This window comes from Neopsephotus bourkii, unplaced genomic scaffold (genome assembly GCF_033783945.1).
Source record: "Neopsephotus bourkii isolate Nb327-2 ecotype Australia unplaced genomic scaffold, CSIRO-AGI_Nbou_v1 NB_1539, whole genome shotgun sequence".
NCBI lineage: Eukaryota > Metazoa > Chordata > Aves > Psittaciformes > Psittacidae > Neopsephotus > Neopsephotus bourkii.
In genome coordinates, this window is record NW_026902015.1 from 139467 (window position 1) to 159045 (window position 19579).

Genomic DNA, 19579 nt, shown 5'->3' on the forward strand with positions numbered 1-19579 from the left:
CTGTTGAGGAATAACAGTGTCTCTGTAGCTGGGGAGAATCTTCAGAGTGACACTGCCACTAATATTTTTCAGCAGTTCCTGCAATTCTTTTGGATTGTTTCCAACCTCATGGCCATTCACTTCTTTAATAATGTCCCCTACATGCAGAAGACCTTGTCGATCTATCATTCCACCATGCAGAATTCGTGCTATTACCAGATCATTGTTCTCAACTCTAAATGTAACACCCTGAAAGAGGTATGTGACAGCTAGTTTACCACTGTTTGAATTTCATTTTACCATTATCTCAAGCAAAACCATGTGATTTTTCTATCTACCCCAATACAACCAGACAGTAATAGTTACTACAGTGTAAGAGTTCCTAATACACAGATAAGCATCAGGTGACACAAAAGGGCTTTCAGACAAGCTTTTCATATGACTGAACTTTTCTTTATTATGTGCAATCCTGTCATTTTGTACCAGGACCAAAAGGGACATTGTGTTAAGTCAGTCATCCTAGCAAGTCATTCAGCCTTGTGACTGCTTGTTCACCATCCCATAATTTCTTAAAAACAACAAATATAGTCTTGTATCAGCCTCTCAGTAATGATCTTATCACCCATTAAATTGCACAACATAATAATGGAAACAATTAAAACATAATGCAAGAAATCGGGCATATGAAAACATTTTCACTCAGACTTTCAAGACACACGTATGTTCAGTGACTTACCAATGGTTCTCCTGCTCTTTTGTGAATTCCAAGGATACGAATAGCATCTACTGGAACAATCTGGTTGTTCACTGAAGAATTATTGACTTCTGGGCTAGAAGGAGGGGAATCGTAACATTTTGAAGCCACAATATCATGTGCTTCTAAGAGTGACTGCAAAGGAACAGAAAAAAAACTTTTTTTAAAACCATGATATAACCACTTCCAAAAGGGTTTAGTGGTGAATAACCACTGAATCTGCGCTTTTGGGATCAGACCATAAAACTCTCAGTTCACATGGAATGGAGCAAAAACTGACATACAAGTACTCACATGGACTGATAAACCTATTATCTTGGTAAATATGCTCCCTTTTAGAAATACAAATGCTTCTTAAGGAAGCATAGAAGAAATGCAGTGAATCTGGGAGGAATATGTGATCTTGCAGAGAAGACTGAAAAAGGAGTACCTAAAATAGCTTTCCACCTAATGAGACAGTATCTGAGCAAATGGTTAAAGTAAACAAACAACCCTCTGCAAAAAAATGAAGATAACTCATCATTAGATACTTGTGCTTAATGTAATAAAATTTTCCTCCACAGTAATTTGGATAATTACAGGTATGCAAGGATTTCTAGCAATCTGCAGAATGAGTGTTTTCTGCTTGCATAAAGCCAAGGCAGAATTCTAGCAGCAAATGAATCCAAGTTGACAGAATTCACTTTCTGGAAGACAAGAACTCAGACCTTGTAGTTAATGGTGTTTTCCCCAGTCCCTACACATAAATACAAAGGAAAAGAAGGAGATCCAAATAAATATAATCATCTTTGGAAGACAACACAATTTAGACTTGATTTTTTCATAAGAGATACTTTAAAGAAAAGATTTGTAAGACCATACATACAGGCAAAGCAATATCAGACAGTCCCTGTCTAGAAGAGGAATAGAGACTCCTATAGCCACCATACATGATAGTTGTAGGTAGATTCCTATAGCTCAGAAGTCTCACTGACAGATGCAGAAAGGGGAAAAGAAGCAAGTGGAAGAGATGTCTACAAGGCTTCAAACAACATAGTTTTGTCTCAGACAGCAACCTGATAAGATACAGTCTTAAGTTGTATCACTGACTGGTATCAAATAAGTAGCTAAAATTAGAAGACACAATTAAGGGACTATCACAGATAGTGACATGCACATGCCAGGGGAAGACAGCAAACTAGAAGAAAGCAGAGCAGATGAGCAGGCAAAATTTAGGCAAATTAACAATTTTGCTATGCAGTCTGCTTTACCCTTCTGTAAGCTACTTCCAACCTAAAAGTTGTGCAACCATATTAGTTTAGTGCTAACCTCAACATGCAAGCCCTCAAAAACATCACAAACCTGAATAGTCATTGTCATCTGCCCATCACACAATGACCCTGCTGATACTTGAACTTGAGGTTAGAAGGAGAATTCACTGATTCTGCCCCTGCCATTAAGACTGTAAAGACAGCTGCTTATTGTGGCAGCTCTAATACTGTGGACAAACCAAATCAAATTAAACATGAAAAACAATCATTTATTTAAATCAAGCAGCTGTCAGATGGTAGCAATTTCTAATTCTTCCTTATCCAAGACACATCCAATCCAAAAAACATGGGAACAGATCTCTATTTGCCAATGTTTGCAATAAACATATTTTATCTTTCTACATTTCCAATATGAAACCAACTAACATCAAGCACACATTTTAACACAGTGCCACTGACAAAAACAGGTAGATACACCAGTATGATACTACCAGTATTCTCTTTTAATCACATGCTAGAACAAGTTGTTCCCAAACTTTCTGGCCACAAACCAATAGATTTCTTGTGGAACTTTACACCTAACCATGCCTGTACAGCTCCCTGCCCTAGTGGTCATATAATTTATGGATTATAATCTGATTCACAGTCAAAAGAGACTACTAAACTAACAGTCTGTCATCCTGTTAAAATTAACATGCTCTGTATGATTCTTCAGTTCTTAAATCTAATCCCATTCCATATTCTGATCCGATCGATTCACTCAGTTTTATGGACAAGCACGAATTCTTTCAATTACTACTTAACAATCTCTCAATCACAAAATCTTTACCCTGCTATTTACACGTTGGCTGAGTCACAAAGACTATCAAGGACCCTACACTGCTGCCCACGATTATAAAATGGTTTCTGTAAGTAAAATAGCTCATTGGTTTCTTTAAAGCAAGACATAGGTAAATTTTCACCATCCCATACCTAACTCTCAGTTCTGAAACTCAAGGATATCATACCAGTTTTACGAGACTACTTCTAGCCTGCCGGGTCACAGCATGGAGACCTGAAGGACATTGAAACAAAGCCACCTGGCAACAAGGGCTATGTGTTTCTAACTGCTGCTGGACTGCTCTCCGATGTTTTACGTCACTCAGTACTTATTTCAGGAATATGGCTGAGTGATCTGAGAAATGCAGTTGCCTGAGCTTCACTTGTTTCTTTCTTATGGTACTGGTAAAAGTGATATCCTGTGCTCCTGCAGCTCCAGAGCTCCTCTGGAATCTGACCTTTCTCATACTAGTGCTGGAACACTTATAAAACCACATGGACTGAATAATGAACAATCATAAAACAGTTCAAAGTTTCTTCCATGCTGCACATGTAAACAGGATCAGCTGACTATCCAAAACTGAGTAACTGCAGAAAGATTCTCATGGAAAAACAGCAATATTGCCAGGACAGGACATTTAGAAGAACTCTGCATATCACAAGAGATGTTGCACAACAGACATACAGTCCTGTGGCAGACAGCATGGCTCCTCTGTGCAATATACTGTCATAAAGTCATTTCTAAACTTAAAAACTGTCAACTTCTTTACAATAGTTTTCTGTGGCTGTACTTATTTGACAGGTAAAAAAATAATTAAGAAGTAACCCTTCTATGATTCTGTGAATTCAAATTCAGTAAAGAACCATTAAACATCCAAAGCTCTCTACAGCGCTGAAGCCAAGCTCAAATTCAGGATCTATTTTTCCTAAAAAGATTCTCAGCTCCATCTCTACATGTTCTGAAGCACTGTCTGCCCTATATCATAATTATTTCCCCAACAGTAATTGTTCTGTGATCCATCAGCCCAAATAAATTACAAATTGGGGGCTGGGGTGGGGGGAATACACAAGAGCAGGACAACTCTATGGTCTTGAACTCAGGACTCCTTTCCTAACACTTCCAGCCTCAGAGGTACTTAAAATATTTCTGTTCCTCCTTTAGGCACAAAACATGAGCTTGTCTTATTTGATAACACTGTTTAAATATCAGAATTTAATAAATAAACTGCAGGGCCCTAATGTACCTGTGAAAAGATGACATTTTTAAATGTTTTTCTGAAAAAGTGAGGAAATCATTTAAGATCTTAGAGAAATCTGGACGACTGTTAAGGAGCTACGAATATGTGCAGAAAATAACCCCGTAAATTAAGATGTGTCCAGGAGGCAACTTAAAATCACTTTGCTAAATGGAACTTTTTAAAAGGTATGATTAGCCATTATAAAGCTTACTATTAGGAGAAAATATTGGCTTCTTTTTCAGATGAAGTAGATTCAGCAGCATCTACTGTTTAGGATGAATGGTTTGTATAATTCTTGGGAAGGTGAAAGTAACTGAACAAGTTCTTTTATAAGCAGCAGAAATTACTCCTCTGCTCAAACAGTGCTCCTCCCTCTTCTCTCAAGGCAATGGCTTTTGCCACTCCTCTCTCCTGCTCTCCAGCTACTGGCTGGTAAGACTTGCTATACCCCTTCTATGCACTGCATGTGCCAGTGGGCTCTTAATACACACTGGCATGAAGACCAGACATAAATACTGTGAAACTCATAAGAACTTATCATCTTCCAACACTCTGACCTCTGAGAAGTTCAGTTAAAACTAAAAAGGATAAGAAGTGGAAGGGAAGAAAAAGGAATGAAATGAGAAATGAGTCAAGGGAGGAACAGTCAAACACAACAGTATAACCATACATGCTCTACACTCCAGAAGCCAGTCCCTCTCCAATGTTCCATAATTCAGTATTTTCAGCACTAAATTATATATTCAGATAAGCTGTTGCACTCACTACTTGCATACCACATTTGATACTTGTACACCGAGGTGGGTTACAACTGTGATAAACTGGTACCATTCATTTGGAAAATACAGAATTAGCCTCTAAACCAGTTACACAATAGTGTCTGTGAAATTTTAAAAGAAGTCAAGGTGGCTTCTTTATACAGTTACTGAACTGGAGAAAGGATGCAAGCTACATTTTCTATAATTACAAGTGACACTGTGTTTTTTCTTTCTTCCTTACAGATCCCTCCTGCAGAATTTGGAACATGCCTCCTTGCACCAAATGAGGCAGAAAGGACAACACTTAATTCTTGACTGTTTAGTTCATTTTCTGTTTCCTTTTCAGAGACAGACATATAGCCTCCTCAAGCCTTAGAAAGAATATTGTACCCACATTTTGGTCTGCAAATTGTCCTAGCTCTTCCAGAGTGGTCATAACTATGGTATCAGTTAAATAAAAACACTTAATCACAACACTGCTACTCTGGCCTGAGTTATCTTTGCTGCCTGCCTCCAGGTGGAGAACAGAAGCACAAAAGCACACTAACTTCAGGCTTCAGAACTGAATCACCTAAGATCTAGTTTCAAAAAAGCAAGCAGATAGCTATTTTTGCCTGTACACAGTGGCCAAAACTGCTCACTGTTTCTGCAAATGAGACTAAAGGCCTTGCAAACAGGCACTTAGAAAACAGTAATTAAAAAGAACCCCAAAACCAAAGTTAAAGCTGCTTCAGACCTTTTTTTTAATGAATTCTGACAGAGTGAAGGTTACGTTAGTTCTCCAAGGCCGCATTATAACCATCAAATAGGCTTTTCCTTTTGTAACCAATTCTTTCCGTTCCATCCAGATTTTGCAGCAAATTAAGCAGGCAGCTCCAGAAACAGCTTATTTTTCTTACATATCCATGACTTACCCAACAGGATAGTGAAAGAGGCAGCATGAAATCTTGTTTACAGCATGCAATAATCATGACATGAATTTTTAAACTGGTTTCCAAGGAAGAGTCAACAAACTGTGAACCAGTAAGTCTGATGTTGATACTAAACAAATGAGAAGTTGTTTTCATAAAAACAGAATGATTGGACAAAAGGTATCATGGGGAAGCACCAACATGCTTTATAAAGGAAAGTCATGCTTCTCACATCTAGTTAAGCTCCTTGAAAGAGTCACCAAGCATAGCAACAAGGCAGTTACAGTTGATAATACAGATCAATTTCCAAAAGGCCTTTGATAGACTCCTTTATCAAAGTCTTTTAAGGAAGCAAAGCTACTACTGGATAAGCAGTAAGGCTCTCAAGTGGTTAAAAGACAGAAAAATTAGGGCCAGGAACAGAGTATTATCAGTTTTCAAAATTCATGTCACCAGGGGATTTCCCACAGGCATCTGGGCTCAGTTCTACACCTGCCAATTCACTGACATGTCAGGTAAGTGATCTAGGAAATGAGGGTGAGAAGTGAAATGACCGGGTTTGCTGAGGCTGCTAAACTATTCAAGGAGTGAAACTGACTGTAACCTGCAGGAGCACCTCATGAGCAACAAAGTGAGAACAGGGCAAATGAAATTCAACACAGGCTGCAAGGGAAAACACCATCCTAATTTAACCTATTAACTGACAGACTCAGAAGTGGTATCTCAGAGGTGTAAGCAGTACAAAACAAAACCGAAAAAGCAATCCACCTCTATGCTTACTGAGCCTAAAGGTACCTCTGCTTTCCTGAGAGGGTGGTCAAACACTGGAACAGGCTTCCCAGACAGGTGGTTGATGCTCCATACCTGTCAGTGTTTACCATGCATCTGGACCCTTAATAATATCCTTTAATTTTTGGTCAGCCCTGAAATGGTCAGGCAGTCGGATACTCATTGCAGGTCACTTCCAACTTGAACTATGCTATTCTATTCACTAAATGTTAAAGGGCAAACAAACTACCAGGAATTTTTTAGGCAATGAGTAGGATATGCAATGGAAATTATTATACCACTTCATAAACCCATGCTGCTGTGAATGACTTCAGAAAACTTTACACAGCTTTGCTTCCCTTCTTTTTATTTACTTGAGACAGACACACATATACAACGAGGCCTCTGAAATCACGAATAACACGAAAAAGCTGATTAGGAAAAACTGATCATTTACTTTCTACACAGGAACAAGGGGCTATGAAGTAAAAGAGAGAGAAACAGCCTCAAAAATAAAACAGCCACTTGGATGGGGGATGTTGTGAATACGACATTTTCACAGAGGTTCAAAAAACAACTGAACAAGCTGATGGAATAGATGATTTTTCTCACTCAGAAGTCTGAGCGACAAATCACTAAACTCTCGCAAAACATTTTGGAAGGTATCATTGATGGCTTATCCTAGCCTTACAGTGCTCACTAGATGCTTACTGCTGGGGACAGAGAAGGAAAACAGAAGAGAGATTTGTTAAATGGGCCTTTAAGATGCAATTAGGAAGCACTATCAAAAGATCAGAACAGAACTGTAAAGCTAATGCAGCATGTATGCAATTCCAAGTATGTTCTTTGTAAATCAAGCAACAAAAATGTGCAAGGAACAGCAGAAATACTGGGACTCCTGCTCACCAGCTACTTCGTAACTTTCAAATTAAATGTGTAAGTTGCTTAAGCCTGAACTAATGGAGCAACTGACACCAGCAGCACGTTGTGCATTTCATATTGTGCCTCCTTGTTTAATATGACCACTGAATAGGAATGAATGCCGGGTTTGCCTCAGTATTGACCACTCAGCCTAATTAAAATTCTTACTTGATCTCAGTCTCCAGGCTCCACCACAAAGATTCTTTGCACAGTTGGTTTCTGGTCTTTGCCATCTCTCTCCAGAGATCATTGTTACAGTGTCCTTCAAAGTCAGTCTACTCCAGCACTTTGCTTATTAAGTTCTTTTTCCTCTTTCAATTCACTCTCTGACTTGTCAGCTTTAGTTCATTTAGTGCTCTGATTCTATCTAACACAACGAATCTTTGTCAGATCTGTCAGTGTACCAGTTGGCCCTCAATTCTGATCTTTTTGCATTGTAACTATGAATTCTGTCAAACTCTTCCTCTCCCTTTCCAGTGACAATTTCTGCTAAGGGATCAAAGACTTGATTAGCAGGTTTATTCACCAGTTAGTCTCCAAAGGGTCTTTGAACCACTAGCTATGATGCCCTTCTGAGCAAATATGAGCACAGGGGAGACCAAGGCACTGCTCTTCAAAAGAGGCAAAGGAACTATCAGCACTCAGAAGAGCTATCACCTCCGAAGCTGAGCTCTTAAAAATGTTCTCTCTTCCAACAGGCCACAACACAGCTTGACAGCATTTTCAGCATCTATGTTAAACAGCAGGCATCTCACTGTTACATTTGTATAATGCATAACTAAAAATTTAGGAAAAAATTGTGTATTTAAACCCACATACAAATGAATGAATAAATCTATGATTCCATACCTGTCTGCCAGAAGAAGCACATTTATACTCTGGCAAAAGGTTTGCTTATGTTCTTCCATAGTATACCTACAGCTAAATACTAAAGTCAGCTGAAGCCTACCTAGAAAGTCCAGAATCCACCAATGATTTACAAACCCTGATCTTCAAGGGACAGTACGGAAGCTGGTAGCTATGGCAGCTATGGAGAAACATCTGCTTCTGACAAGCATATGTCAAAACTTCACTGAAGCAGAGCAACAGTGAGAGGGATGCAGAGTCCCAAGCTGCAGTGCAGATCACATCATAGAAGAATCACGCTCATTCACTCTGCAAACTGTACATCTCACGCATGAGTATGAATGCCAGCAGCTGAACTAAAATGCAGAATGGTCATTACCAGGAACTGAGCCCACCTGGAAATGCTAAGGATGAAGCCTTCAGGGAATTGTTACGCGAACACCAGTCATATAGGAAGTAAATGTTTCTCCCAGATTTGTAACAGAAAATCCAATGGATTTTAATACAATGGGTGAAGATACTCTAGAAGTAACATCAAAGAATAAAATCATGCTCATTTTTAACCCCACATGGCTTCTGCTTTGCCTTTCATCTGGAGTAAAATCACATGTATTAAAACTTGCTACAGTTCAGGTTTTGTCTCATTATTATTCTTAGATTCGTATGTGGACACAGATACGGTAAGTTGGAAATATACAGTAAAAAGGTGTCACCTGAAAATGAGGCTCCTTGAGTATTCCAACCAATTCCGCAATATTTTCATCTTTATTTACTAAGGGACTGATGTCTTCAAGAATTTCATTCACCAGCTCCAGGTTGTTGTCACTGACAGCCTCAAGTTTAGAATCTTCCAGTCGTTCATGAGCCTGTAAGATTAAATATATGAGACTATGCTGTAAATAAGTTCCAAGTAGTTCAAATTTTTACACCTTTAAAATAATTTCTCAGTGCAACCTTTAGCAGAGAAGCCAGAAAATTCACATATATATCTGTGTATTTTATTTTTATAACTGCCAAAGGATTTTGCATGTTTAATTATGTGACCCAACAAACTTTTAAGCAGCAACTGTTAAGGATGCTTGTATGTCCTGGTTTCCTATCACCTCTATGCTGTATATACCAAACTGAACAGTACAGCACCTCAGATCCCTTCTGCTTCAGAACCCAGTACAAGTACCCCTTCTAGACTGAGGACAAAAAAGGAGCTATAGGATCTGCTCAGGAAAAAAAATAGAGTCCACGAGAGTAGCATTTACCCCAGTGTCTTCTCATTCAAACATAGAATCATAGAATAGTTAGGGTTGGAAAGGACCTTAAGATCATCAAGTTCCAGCCCCGCTGCCATGGGTAGGAGCACCTCGCACTAAACCATCTCACCCAAGGCCTCGTCCAACCTGGCCTTGAACACTGCCAGGGATGGAGCATTCACAACTTTCCTGGGCAACCTATTCCAGTGCCTCACCACCCTAACAGGAAAGAATTTTCTCCTTATATCGAATCTAAACTTCCCCTGTTTAAGTTTTAACCCATTACCCCTTGTCCTATCACTACAGTCCCTAATGAAGAGTCCCTCTCCAGCATGCCTATAGGCCTAGGCCCCCTTCAGATACTGGAAGGCTGCTATGAGGTCTCCACGCAGCCTTCTCTTCTCCAGGCTGAACAGCCCCAACTTTCCCAGCTTATCTTCATACCGGAGGTGCTCCAGTCCTCTGGCCCTCCTCTGGACTTGTTCCAACAGTTCCATGTCCTTTTTATGTTGAGGACACCAGAACTGCACACAATACTCCAAGTGAGGTCTCACAAGAGCAGAGTAAAGGGGCAGGATCACCTCCTTCGACCTGCTGGTCACTCTCCTTTTGATGCAGCCCAGGATACGGTTGGCTTTCTGGGCTGCAAGCGCACACTGAAGCCGGCTCATGTCCATTTTCTCATTGACCAGCACCCCCAATTCTAAAGGAAAGTGTGCATAGACAGAGGAAATGCTAAAGAAAAGTCTGTAGCAAAAGTGGCTAACAATACCCTGGGCTGCAGTAAGAACACTGTTGTCAGAAGGTTGAGCTCTGCTCCGCACTCTTGAGCCCACACTGGAGTACTGTGTACAGTTCTAGACATACTGCAGAGAGCTCAGTGAAGGGCCACAAAATAGTAAAGGGACTGGAGCACCTCACATTTGAGAGAGGCTGAGAGAGCTGCGCCTGTGTAGCCTGTAAATACCTGTGGGGAGGGTGCAATGAGGACAGAGCCAGGCTCTTTTCAGTGGTACCCAGTGACAGGACAAGATGCAGCAGACACAAACTGAAACATCGGAAGCTCTGGATGAACATCAGGAAATGCCTTCTCCACAGGGAGGGTCACTGAGCATTGGCACAGGTTGCCCAGAGAGGTTGGAGTCTCCCTCCTTGGAGATATCCAAAAGCTATCTGGCCACAGTCCCAACCAACCATCTCCAGGTGACCCTGCTTGCGCAAGGGACTGGGAGCAGATGCTGTCCAGAGGGCCCTTCCAATCTCAACCATTCTGGGATTCTGTGATAGCTTTTAATCCCTTTCTAGAGCTACTGCTGCAGACATAATCCTTTCCTAAACACTGCAGATACTTCAATTCATTGAAAGGTAGGAGCTTTGAGAAACAAGAGAAATATCTATTAAAGCTTATTTATTGTCTTGTATCATAAAATTTACAGTGCTGCTATCATAAAATTAGGGAACAAGAGGAGGCCAAAAATAACTAAGATTCTCAATGCACTCAAGAGTGCAACACCGTAGCAACAAGAAGTTCAAAAAAGAACAATTCATTTGGCATGTGAAAACACAAAAAATAACAATATATGTGGGATTCATGTACCTATACTTCCCATATCTATAATTTGAAGGTATGTGCACACATTAATTTCTTATTAGTGCCTTAAAACATGTTAAAATAAAATTTTGCTAAAACCAGAAACCTTTTCTTCCTGAAATCATCTGAGTATTAAATTCTACTTCATGTCTACAAAATGGTATTTCTGCAGGACTGATGATCAAACACTTGGAAGCTAACTTAACATAGAGAGAGACATTTCCAACATTCCCCAACACCAACACGCACAAAACAAATGACCATGATTACCAAGTCATAGGAAGCTTGGCACCTATACACATTCTCCTTAATAAGGGAATACTATTTTGCACATAATACATACAGTAAACAATACCCTTCTATTAAAGTTAACTTCTTTTACAGCAAGTCAAAACACAAACCTATTGAATTTTAAACATATTCCAACTGCAAAACCTTTGTACGATTAGAGAATATGGGTCACCTTTTTTCTCACTCACTTTCTTTAAAATACTACCACTAACAGACTATAATCTAAATTCAAATATCCTCACTTTTCATTCCAAAATCAAGGCCGTGTATATACTGGGGAACTGAAAGTTTAACAATGAACAACCTCTGATTCTGGGATATGCTGGAGTAGCAGGTTATGGAATGGTATGAATAATTAAGAAAAAGGGAAAAAAAATACCTAACAGTGCTATTATTCTTCATTTCAGAAATAGTGATACTGAATTGAGTCTTTTGATGCATTCAATATTTATTATACTTGCCAAATGTTCGAATAGTAAGGCTTTTGCCTCCAACAATCTGACATCCTGAACACTGGACTAAAGGCTTACAGATTACTCCTAAGATGTTTCCTTGGTTCGGGTTAGGCACCCACCTGGTATGCTGCAGGCTATGCTACACTACTAAAAGCAAGTGTGACTGTGGAAAAGAAGATAAAAGTTTTGAGGTCAAAAGAATAATTAACATTCCAGAAGAGAATTTTGAGAAGACAGTTCAGTACCAAAACTGAGTAAAAGTCATGCATGTTCCAAATTCAACAACTGTTTTCAAAAGAGCATAACAATTCTAAAGGCTAGTTTAAGATCAAACATAAACCTCAGCATAGAAAAGACATGGACCTGTTGAAGTGGGTTCAGAGAAGGGCCACAAAGATGACCAGGGGGCTGGAGGACCTTCTCCCCACGGAGGCAGGCTGAGAGTTGGGCTTGTTCAGCCTGGAGAAGAAAAGGCTCCAGGGAGACCTTACAGCAGCTTGCAGGCTGAAGGGGGCTTAGAAGAAAGATGGGGGTAAACTTTTTTGTAGGGCCTGTATTGAATAGGGCATGGGGTAACTGTTTTACACTGAAAGAGGGTAGATTTGGACTAGATAGAAGGAAGACATTTTTTACAATGATGGTGGTGAAACATGGGAACAGGTTGCCCAGAGAGGTGGTAGATGCCTCATCCATGGAAACGTTCAAGGCCAGATTGGATGGGGCTCTGAGCAGCCTGACCTAGTAGTGGAAGGTGTTCCTGCTTACTGCAGGGGACTCGGACTAGAGGATCTCTAGAGGTCCATTTCCAACCCAAACGATTCTATGATTCTATAAATGCCAGTAAGTGACAGGCAAATCATATATTTTACAGTGATCACAATTTCCCCTACCACCTCATGAAAAGTAGAATGGTACAGTGAAAGAACCCTATCCCCCAAAAATCTGTAATTCCTACCATGATGCCTTTACTCCAGACAGAAAAAGGTGTGAAATGAACTTCAGACAGTTTTAAAAGATTAGCCACACTTTGCATTGCAAGGTACTATAAACTTACTACTATGCTTATTGCTTGGCTCTATATCTTTAAGGACTAAAAAGAAAAAAATAAGCTTGTATGGCTCATGGCACATATCTCCAAGTTTCTTTTTGTCCTTTTTTGAATACTTTACATAATGATTAGTCTTAATAACTCACTAGTAAAGGAAAATAAAAAACATTTGCATTTCTGGCCTGGTCCAAAATGAATCTGCTTAAATGAGCTGATCATCTCAGTGTCCTGGGAATTGCCTATTCTGTTAAAACCAGCTCTTCTAATCGGAAAACAAGTTTTACAAATTTTTAGGGACAAATGGATGTATACAAAAGATAAACATTTCATGAAATGTGCTGTCATTTGATCTTGTCCTTATTTAGCTCTGCTGGTTGGGACTGAGATTTTGGATATGATTCCAAAATCATTACAAAAGAAAATACGAGTGTGGTCATGCCACATGAACACAATTAAAACCTTTCAGCATTCTAGATCAAGCAAGTTTACAGTTAAGAACCTATTTCCATTACAAGCACTTTTTTACATCTGCTACTCATTAAATTCCATATAATTGTATTTGGCCATTAAAGCAAAAATTATTGATATAAAAAAAATGAATGGTTTGCAATGAACTTTTTCTTCATGATAAACACTAAATTAAAGACGTCCTATGCAGCAGATACCAAAGATGGAAACAACTCTAAGAAAGAAAATACTTTAACTTACTCTGGCCAATTTAGCATCCAAATCTTCCCCTCTGCAGTCATCACACTAGCAGATGAGACACTTCCACTATTTCTAAGTTTATTACTATGCAATGTCTTCCACTTACAACCAATTTTTTGAACAGCTAAACAGAACTAAATTGTCATATGAATTCTTGCGAGAGGTTTTCCTTTCCAGAATTTTATACTGAGTAAAATCGCTGCACAACAATCCTTTAGCTTTACAGAGTATTTCATGCCTGCCTAGAGGGCATTGCTTTCAGATGTCTACTCATATTAAAGAGACAGCTATATTTAAGTGAACTGAGTTTTCCTCATGAAAGGATCTTATTTTTATGAAGATTAAGAATGTAAGTTCTGACCAATAGTGACTGCATCTCCTACTGGTAAGATCAGCTTCCGTAATTTGAATTACAGAATCCAAAGATTTTTTGTAAATATCTGTCGTGGTGACAATATCACCTTACATACTCATAATTGATGACTACCATCTATAAATACAAGATTTTCATAATGCAAGACAAAATCTAAGGATAACCTATGTCTCAGAGAGCTGACAAGGTACCAGTGTTACTTTCTCAGATCCAGGGCATGGAAAGACTATTTCACTGGGCTGATCAGAAAGTCATTTTGAGCCAAAAACAAAAAGGAAACTTGCTTATGCCATGGAAGAAAGTTATTGGTCTCAATTTTCAATTTGGCAAAAATACTAAGTCAATAAGTGTATGGGTTTTGCACACAACAGTGGTCACAAGACTATATTAAAGCCAACTGCGTCTAATTTCATATTTTGATATTTTCCTCATAAATAACATTACCACATTATTTCTGGAGTCTCTGAATTTTTCTTCTTCCTCGAGAATCTTCCATCTAAAAATACATTAGCGTGCACAGAAATAGCATTATACCAAATCTTCACCTTCAAGTTTTTTAATAAGATGCACCATACATAAGGCCATTGTTAATATGTATGAGATGCCAATCCATACTCAGTGTTCAACACAGTAATTTAAGAGTTAAAATATTTCCAGATTCTACTCAAAGCAGCAAGTTTAAATACCTTAGCAAGTGATCTTACAATAGGGTTTTCCATAATTCCTTTAAGAAAAATCAGGTCTATTTCTTCAGCACCTGTGGATGTTGGCAGATCAGTAAGGTTATCCAGGACCTGCTGCATGGCTGCTGACAAAACAAAAACAAAAAGTAAGTACTGACCAAAGTAGACTTGCATAAATAACAAAAACTCTGGGAATCACCACAACATTAACTTTAGCTATGTTAAGCAACGAACTGTGTCTACTGAGAACGAGTGCACAGACTGGAAAAAGAACCTTTTTTTTTGTTTGTTTGAAAGATGGAAATAAAGCATCTATCCAAATCTTTATCATCACAATTAACTTTAATCCAGGCCCAGCACATTCCTTTCAAGTCTTGCTACTACTTCAAGATTTAAAAAACCCAAACAAGCATAAACTGTAAGGTATGCATAATCTTTCCAATATAATACAAACAACTCGTTTATGATTCTTTATTTCATCTCTCTTCCAGAGGAAGTTTTCAGCCCTCATGCATACACCAACCAACTGCAAATATTACAATGCTTGTATAAGCAGATGTCACTTTTTAAAATGAACATGTAGTTCCCTTTTATTTTTTTTAACCAAAAATTTGCTTTCAAGACCGCTCTTACCTTGGGGACACTTCTATCCATCCCCAGCAGTCCTTTACAAGCAGTTCTGATGTACTACACTCCAGCCAGCACTAAGCATAGACGGTGCAGATGCTAACACCAACCTGGCACCACAACATACCAAAATGGGAAGTTTATCCTGCAATGCAAAATATATCACGCCTGCCCAGTACCCTCAGTGGAGATTTCCCTGGCTATCTACAGCCTCACAGAGAGAAATGCAGCAACTTGGGTGACAGCGAATAATGCTGACAAGAAGTAGCCAGATAATCTCACCATCCTAGCTGTCTTGTCCTGTGAAGTCACTGAGGTAAGGGATGAGAATTTGTTTATAACTCTGTGCTTCAATCTTCTCATTTAAAATAGAGTTGAACAAAGCAGATCTTTCATTAGACATCAGGATCAGTATATTCACTTATTACAGAGTTTTTATGCATTTGGGCTCGTGTGCAGCAGCCCTTACCTGTGATTATATCAGCTAGGCACAAGCTTGCAGAGGTGGATGTGTGCCAGTTTAGGCTGCACAAAAGGAGGCACCATTGACGAGTTATGATGTCCTTCACAAGGTAAATGGTCATTCATTCCCTGTTTTTCAATGTTTGACTATCATTCTTACCTTGTAGTGTTATCTTAGTAGTGAAAAAATCTATACTGTTCTTGTTTTTAACTGTATTCCTTTAGACTCCTGCTGAGTTACAAATCCATGCTCAGACACATACACAGGCATACTAAAAAAACCCTTCTGTTGAAATCCCCTAACAAGCTAAAAGCATTAGAACAAGCCCCATGTACTGCCATGCTCCTCATGCTGCATAGCAGCATATATCAAGTGAATTAGAAAGCCTATATGCCCTTTCTCCCACACAGGAATTTACCCTTAACTTTCCTCATTCCTTTATAATGAAAGCTATTATGAAACACTGCAGAGTAACAGAACAAACAGCATTTCTCAACACCTACTTTCTAATTTCAATTCTTCCTAGAAATTCCATCCCAAGAAAAAAATTTCTGGCCACTCTTTCTGTCTTTTCAAAAGCTGACTTTTGAAAAATCAAATCCTCTTGTGTGCCACATTTTAACTACAGCAGTGTGCGCCAAATGACTGCATTAAAAAAAAAAAAACAAACTGGTTTAACCATACGTCTCTCTTTCAAGAAGTGAATCTTCTGTGGAACCATGAGTAGGAGGGAAAATGACACTTTATGCTTTCAGATTTTGAAGCAATATTTTTTCTATTTTATAGCAGATAAAGTGTTTTTAGCAGTCATACATTACATAAAGCCACCAAATCAACCTGTAAATAGACCACATCTTCCTCTGACTAGGTATGTCCTGATCTTCCTGATCTTCCTCTGACTAGGTATGTCCTAGAGATCAGCTCCAGAGGCAACTGCCTTCTTCTGTGTTTTCTCAATTCCCAGTTACAGATTCACAACCCTTAATGCAGGCATGAAAGCAACAGTATTTGCAGAAGTAGACATATTTCTACCCAATGGTGCTGCATAAATATTGCAAGTGTTATAATAGTAAGCTTTTTTTACATTTTTAACAGTTATGTAAATTGTTTTTAAGGGACATCAGGTTAGCACTTCGGTTCTCATAAATAATCTGACTAAAAATATAAAGCTTCCTTCAGGTCAAAGCATGCATCTCAACTACCAGTTGCAATTCCAGCACTTGATGCCAACAGAGGCATGCATAAAAGATATTCCCTATATATCTCCATGTTAATAAGCTGTTTCTTATGTAACCCTTTCAGAAGTCTGCCTATCTGAGAATGAGCTAATGTAAAAATAAAACACTTACTTAAACTTCAGCATCAAGGAGAAACTGCAAGGAGCAACATTACAGCATTAAGCTTCACAAGAACCACTTTCAAGCTTCCTGCAACTAGACAGGGCATTTTCAAATTCACAAATTCTAGCATAAAAACTGCTTGAGTACATTTTAGCATTCTTGGAAAGCAGCGAACATATTTATCAACATGCAGAGTTAAAAAAATTCACAAAGGCAGACTTGCATCCCAGGTGATCAGCTGCCTTCAGAAACAGCCTCCTATTGCTGTGCATCTGATGGTTTGCCTTCTCTCATGGCACAGCCATCATGGCAAGAGTCTTCTTAGCTACAAATAGCATAGGCCTAATATTAGAAAGAAAACCAAAAAGGCATCTGTAAGTTAGGATAAGATACCTTTACTAGCCCTGGATTCTGTATGTTTGAACACAGGGTGGATCTCTGTATTGCCCCAGTGTAGCCACTTCCCCATCTTAAAGGGAAGAGGTTTCTAAACAGCTGAATAAATAAAAAATAATAATACATATTAAGTACCCCTTTATTTTAACCAGCTACGAGAGAAAACCTTAAGAAGCTTCAACAAAGCAGTATATGGTAACTAGAGCAACATTTATATGCTTCACGGTGTTTCACTGCTTTACATTCACCTGCCAGAAAAATCCAGGATATGCCTAACTGTTATTTTCCAAAAAGTGACCAAGAGCATCTTCCAACAGGTGTTATGTCAGCTGCTTTATTTCAAAAGAAGAGACAATAATACTTGAGTACTTCCTGTAGTACTTTAATGTCAACATTTTACACTTATTATGCAAGCCATGGGCCAGCTTCAAGCATAATTCCTGTTTAATGTGAAATGTTACTATTTGCTCATGTTGAAATAGCTTTGAAACTCTAAGCAACATATTGACCTACATACACCTTAGATATTCATATGTGCACTTTCAAACAATACGATGTATTCAAAGACAGTTTAAAGCTGGGGGGAAACACTTTGGTAACTGTATTACAGACCCTATTTTTGTTTATCCAATCAGCTTTTAGTTACTCATTTGTATGAAAAAAAAAAAGAAAAAGAAAAAGAAAGGAAAAGAAGGCTCAGGGGAGACCCTTGCACCATGTTCTAGTATTTAAAGGATGACTGCAAAGATGGACACTCTTTTTCCAAAGAGTCACATGGAAAAGACAAGGAGGGTAGTGTCTAAAAGCTGCTCCAAGGAGATTCCAACTGGAAACAAGAGGAAAATTTTTCACAGCAAGCAAAATCAGCCATTGGAATAATCTCCCCAGGGAAGTAGTGGATTCCCCAGTGTTGGACACTTTCAAGACTCAGCTGAGAGGGTGCTGGGCCATCTTGTCTAGACTGTGCTTTTGCCAAGAAAAGTTGGACCAGCTGATCCTTGAGGTCTCTTCCAACCTGGTATTCCGTGGTTTGATGAAAAAAAGCAGGAGATACATTGTTTCCAGGCTTAAGTCTAATTACCTTTCAGAATAAGGAAGATACACATGGAATTTCAAGTAGCAATTTTTAAAACTATTTCACTTTTTTCTTTCCTGGGGCAAAGCCACCTGGCTCTTTTAGAAAGCTATCTTATATCTGAACAGCAGGAATAAAAGCTGAAGATGTTAAATGCTCACTTAGGAAAGTTTTACTTAAAAGATAAGGTTCTATGAAACAAGAAAAAGATGGAACTAAGGAGTCTGGAGATGGAACTAAGGAGTCTGCCCAATCTGAATACTTCATCAAATGTTGCCTTTTGAGCCTCCCATATCCTCTCTGGCAAATCTGCCCTGGAAATGTTGATAGAGGTTATGAGGGTAGGGAGGGAGGGAGTAGGGGAAGACCTGTATAACTTAGATTTAATTGAGGCAATACAAGAACTAAGGACTACAGTGAACAAACTGCATAAACTACGTCGTCAGGAGTGCTCCTTATTGTTGAATACTTTAGTGCCCAATAAAAAGCAAATATGTGCTTCTCCTTCAGTAGAAAATTAATTGGGTCTCTTTTGCCCCTCTCATCCCATCCTTCAGAGAAAACTGGTAAGAACATACTAACTTCAAAGAGCTCTACTACGCACCTCCTTCTCTTTCAGAAGACAAACTTCCTTCAGTATTCAAAGACCCATCTGGATAAAATTTTAAATTATCATCACAACACAAAAGGATCTGTTTTTGTGAGGACAGTAAGAGATGGGCATGGTTGACTATGGCAGTTAACAAAACCATCTAAGAACACACACATGACAAGAAACATACACTGGCTACAGCCTCCAGACAGAACAGGAGGAACTGAGCAGCAGCAGCAGGCTCTCAGCTGAGGCAAGGTGTTGAAATAAAGGGATTCTTAGGAAAAAGTGACAACAGAAAGGAGTCTGAGCTGGGACTCCTAACAGAAAATGAGATTACAACGAGCCACCCTCCACTCCAGCCCCTGGCTTTGGTGACAGGGATTGTACATGCAGGTAGAATTAATTTCCACAGTCAATTTTCAAAGAACATCTCCATAACCATA

General features: G+C 38.9%; 1 protein-coding gene across 2 annotated transcripts in view; it reads right to left on the reverse strand.

Annotated features, from left to right (window-relative positions):
* The window catches only part of PALS2 (protein associated with LIN7 2, MAGUK p55 family member), a 60761-nt gene that overhangs the window by 14773 nt on the left and 26409 nt on the right, over positions 1-19579 (reverse strand). The window contains exons 2-5 of one of the 2 annotated variants that reach the window (XM_061370310.1): positions 14644-14762; positions 8958-9110; positions 716-868; positions 1-228 (exon numbers count right to left, since the gene is read on the reverse strand). In XM_061370310.1, the coding sequence (XP_061226294.1) occupies positions 1-228; positions 716-868; positions 8958-9110; positions 14644-14760 (651 nt within the window). In that variant the 5' untranslated portion in view covers positions 14761-14762. Of the gene's footprint in view, positions 229-715; positions 869-8957; positions 9111-14643; positions 14766-19579 lie in introns of both variants that reach the window. The other variant, XM_061370309.1, reaches the window with a different exon arrangement.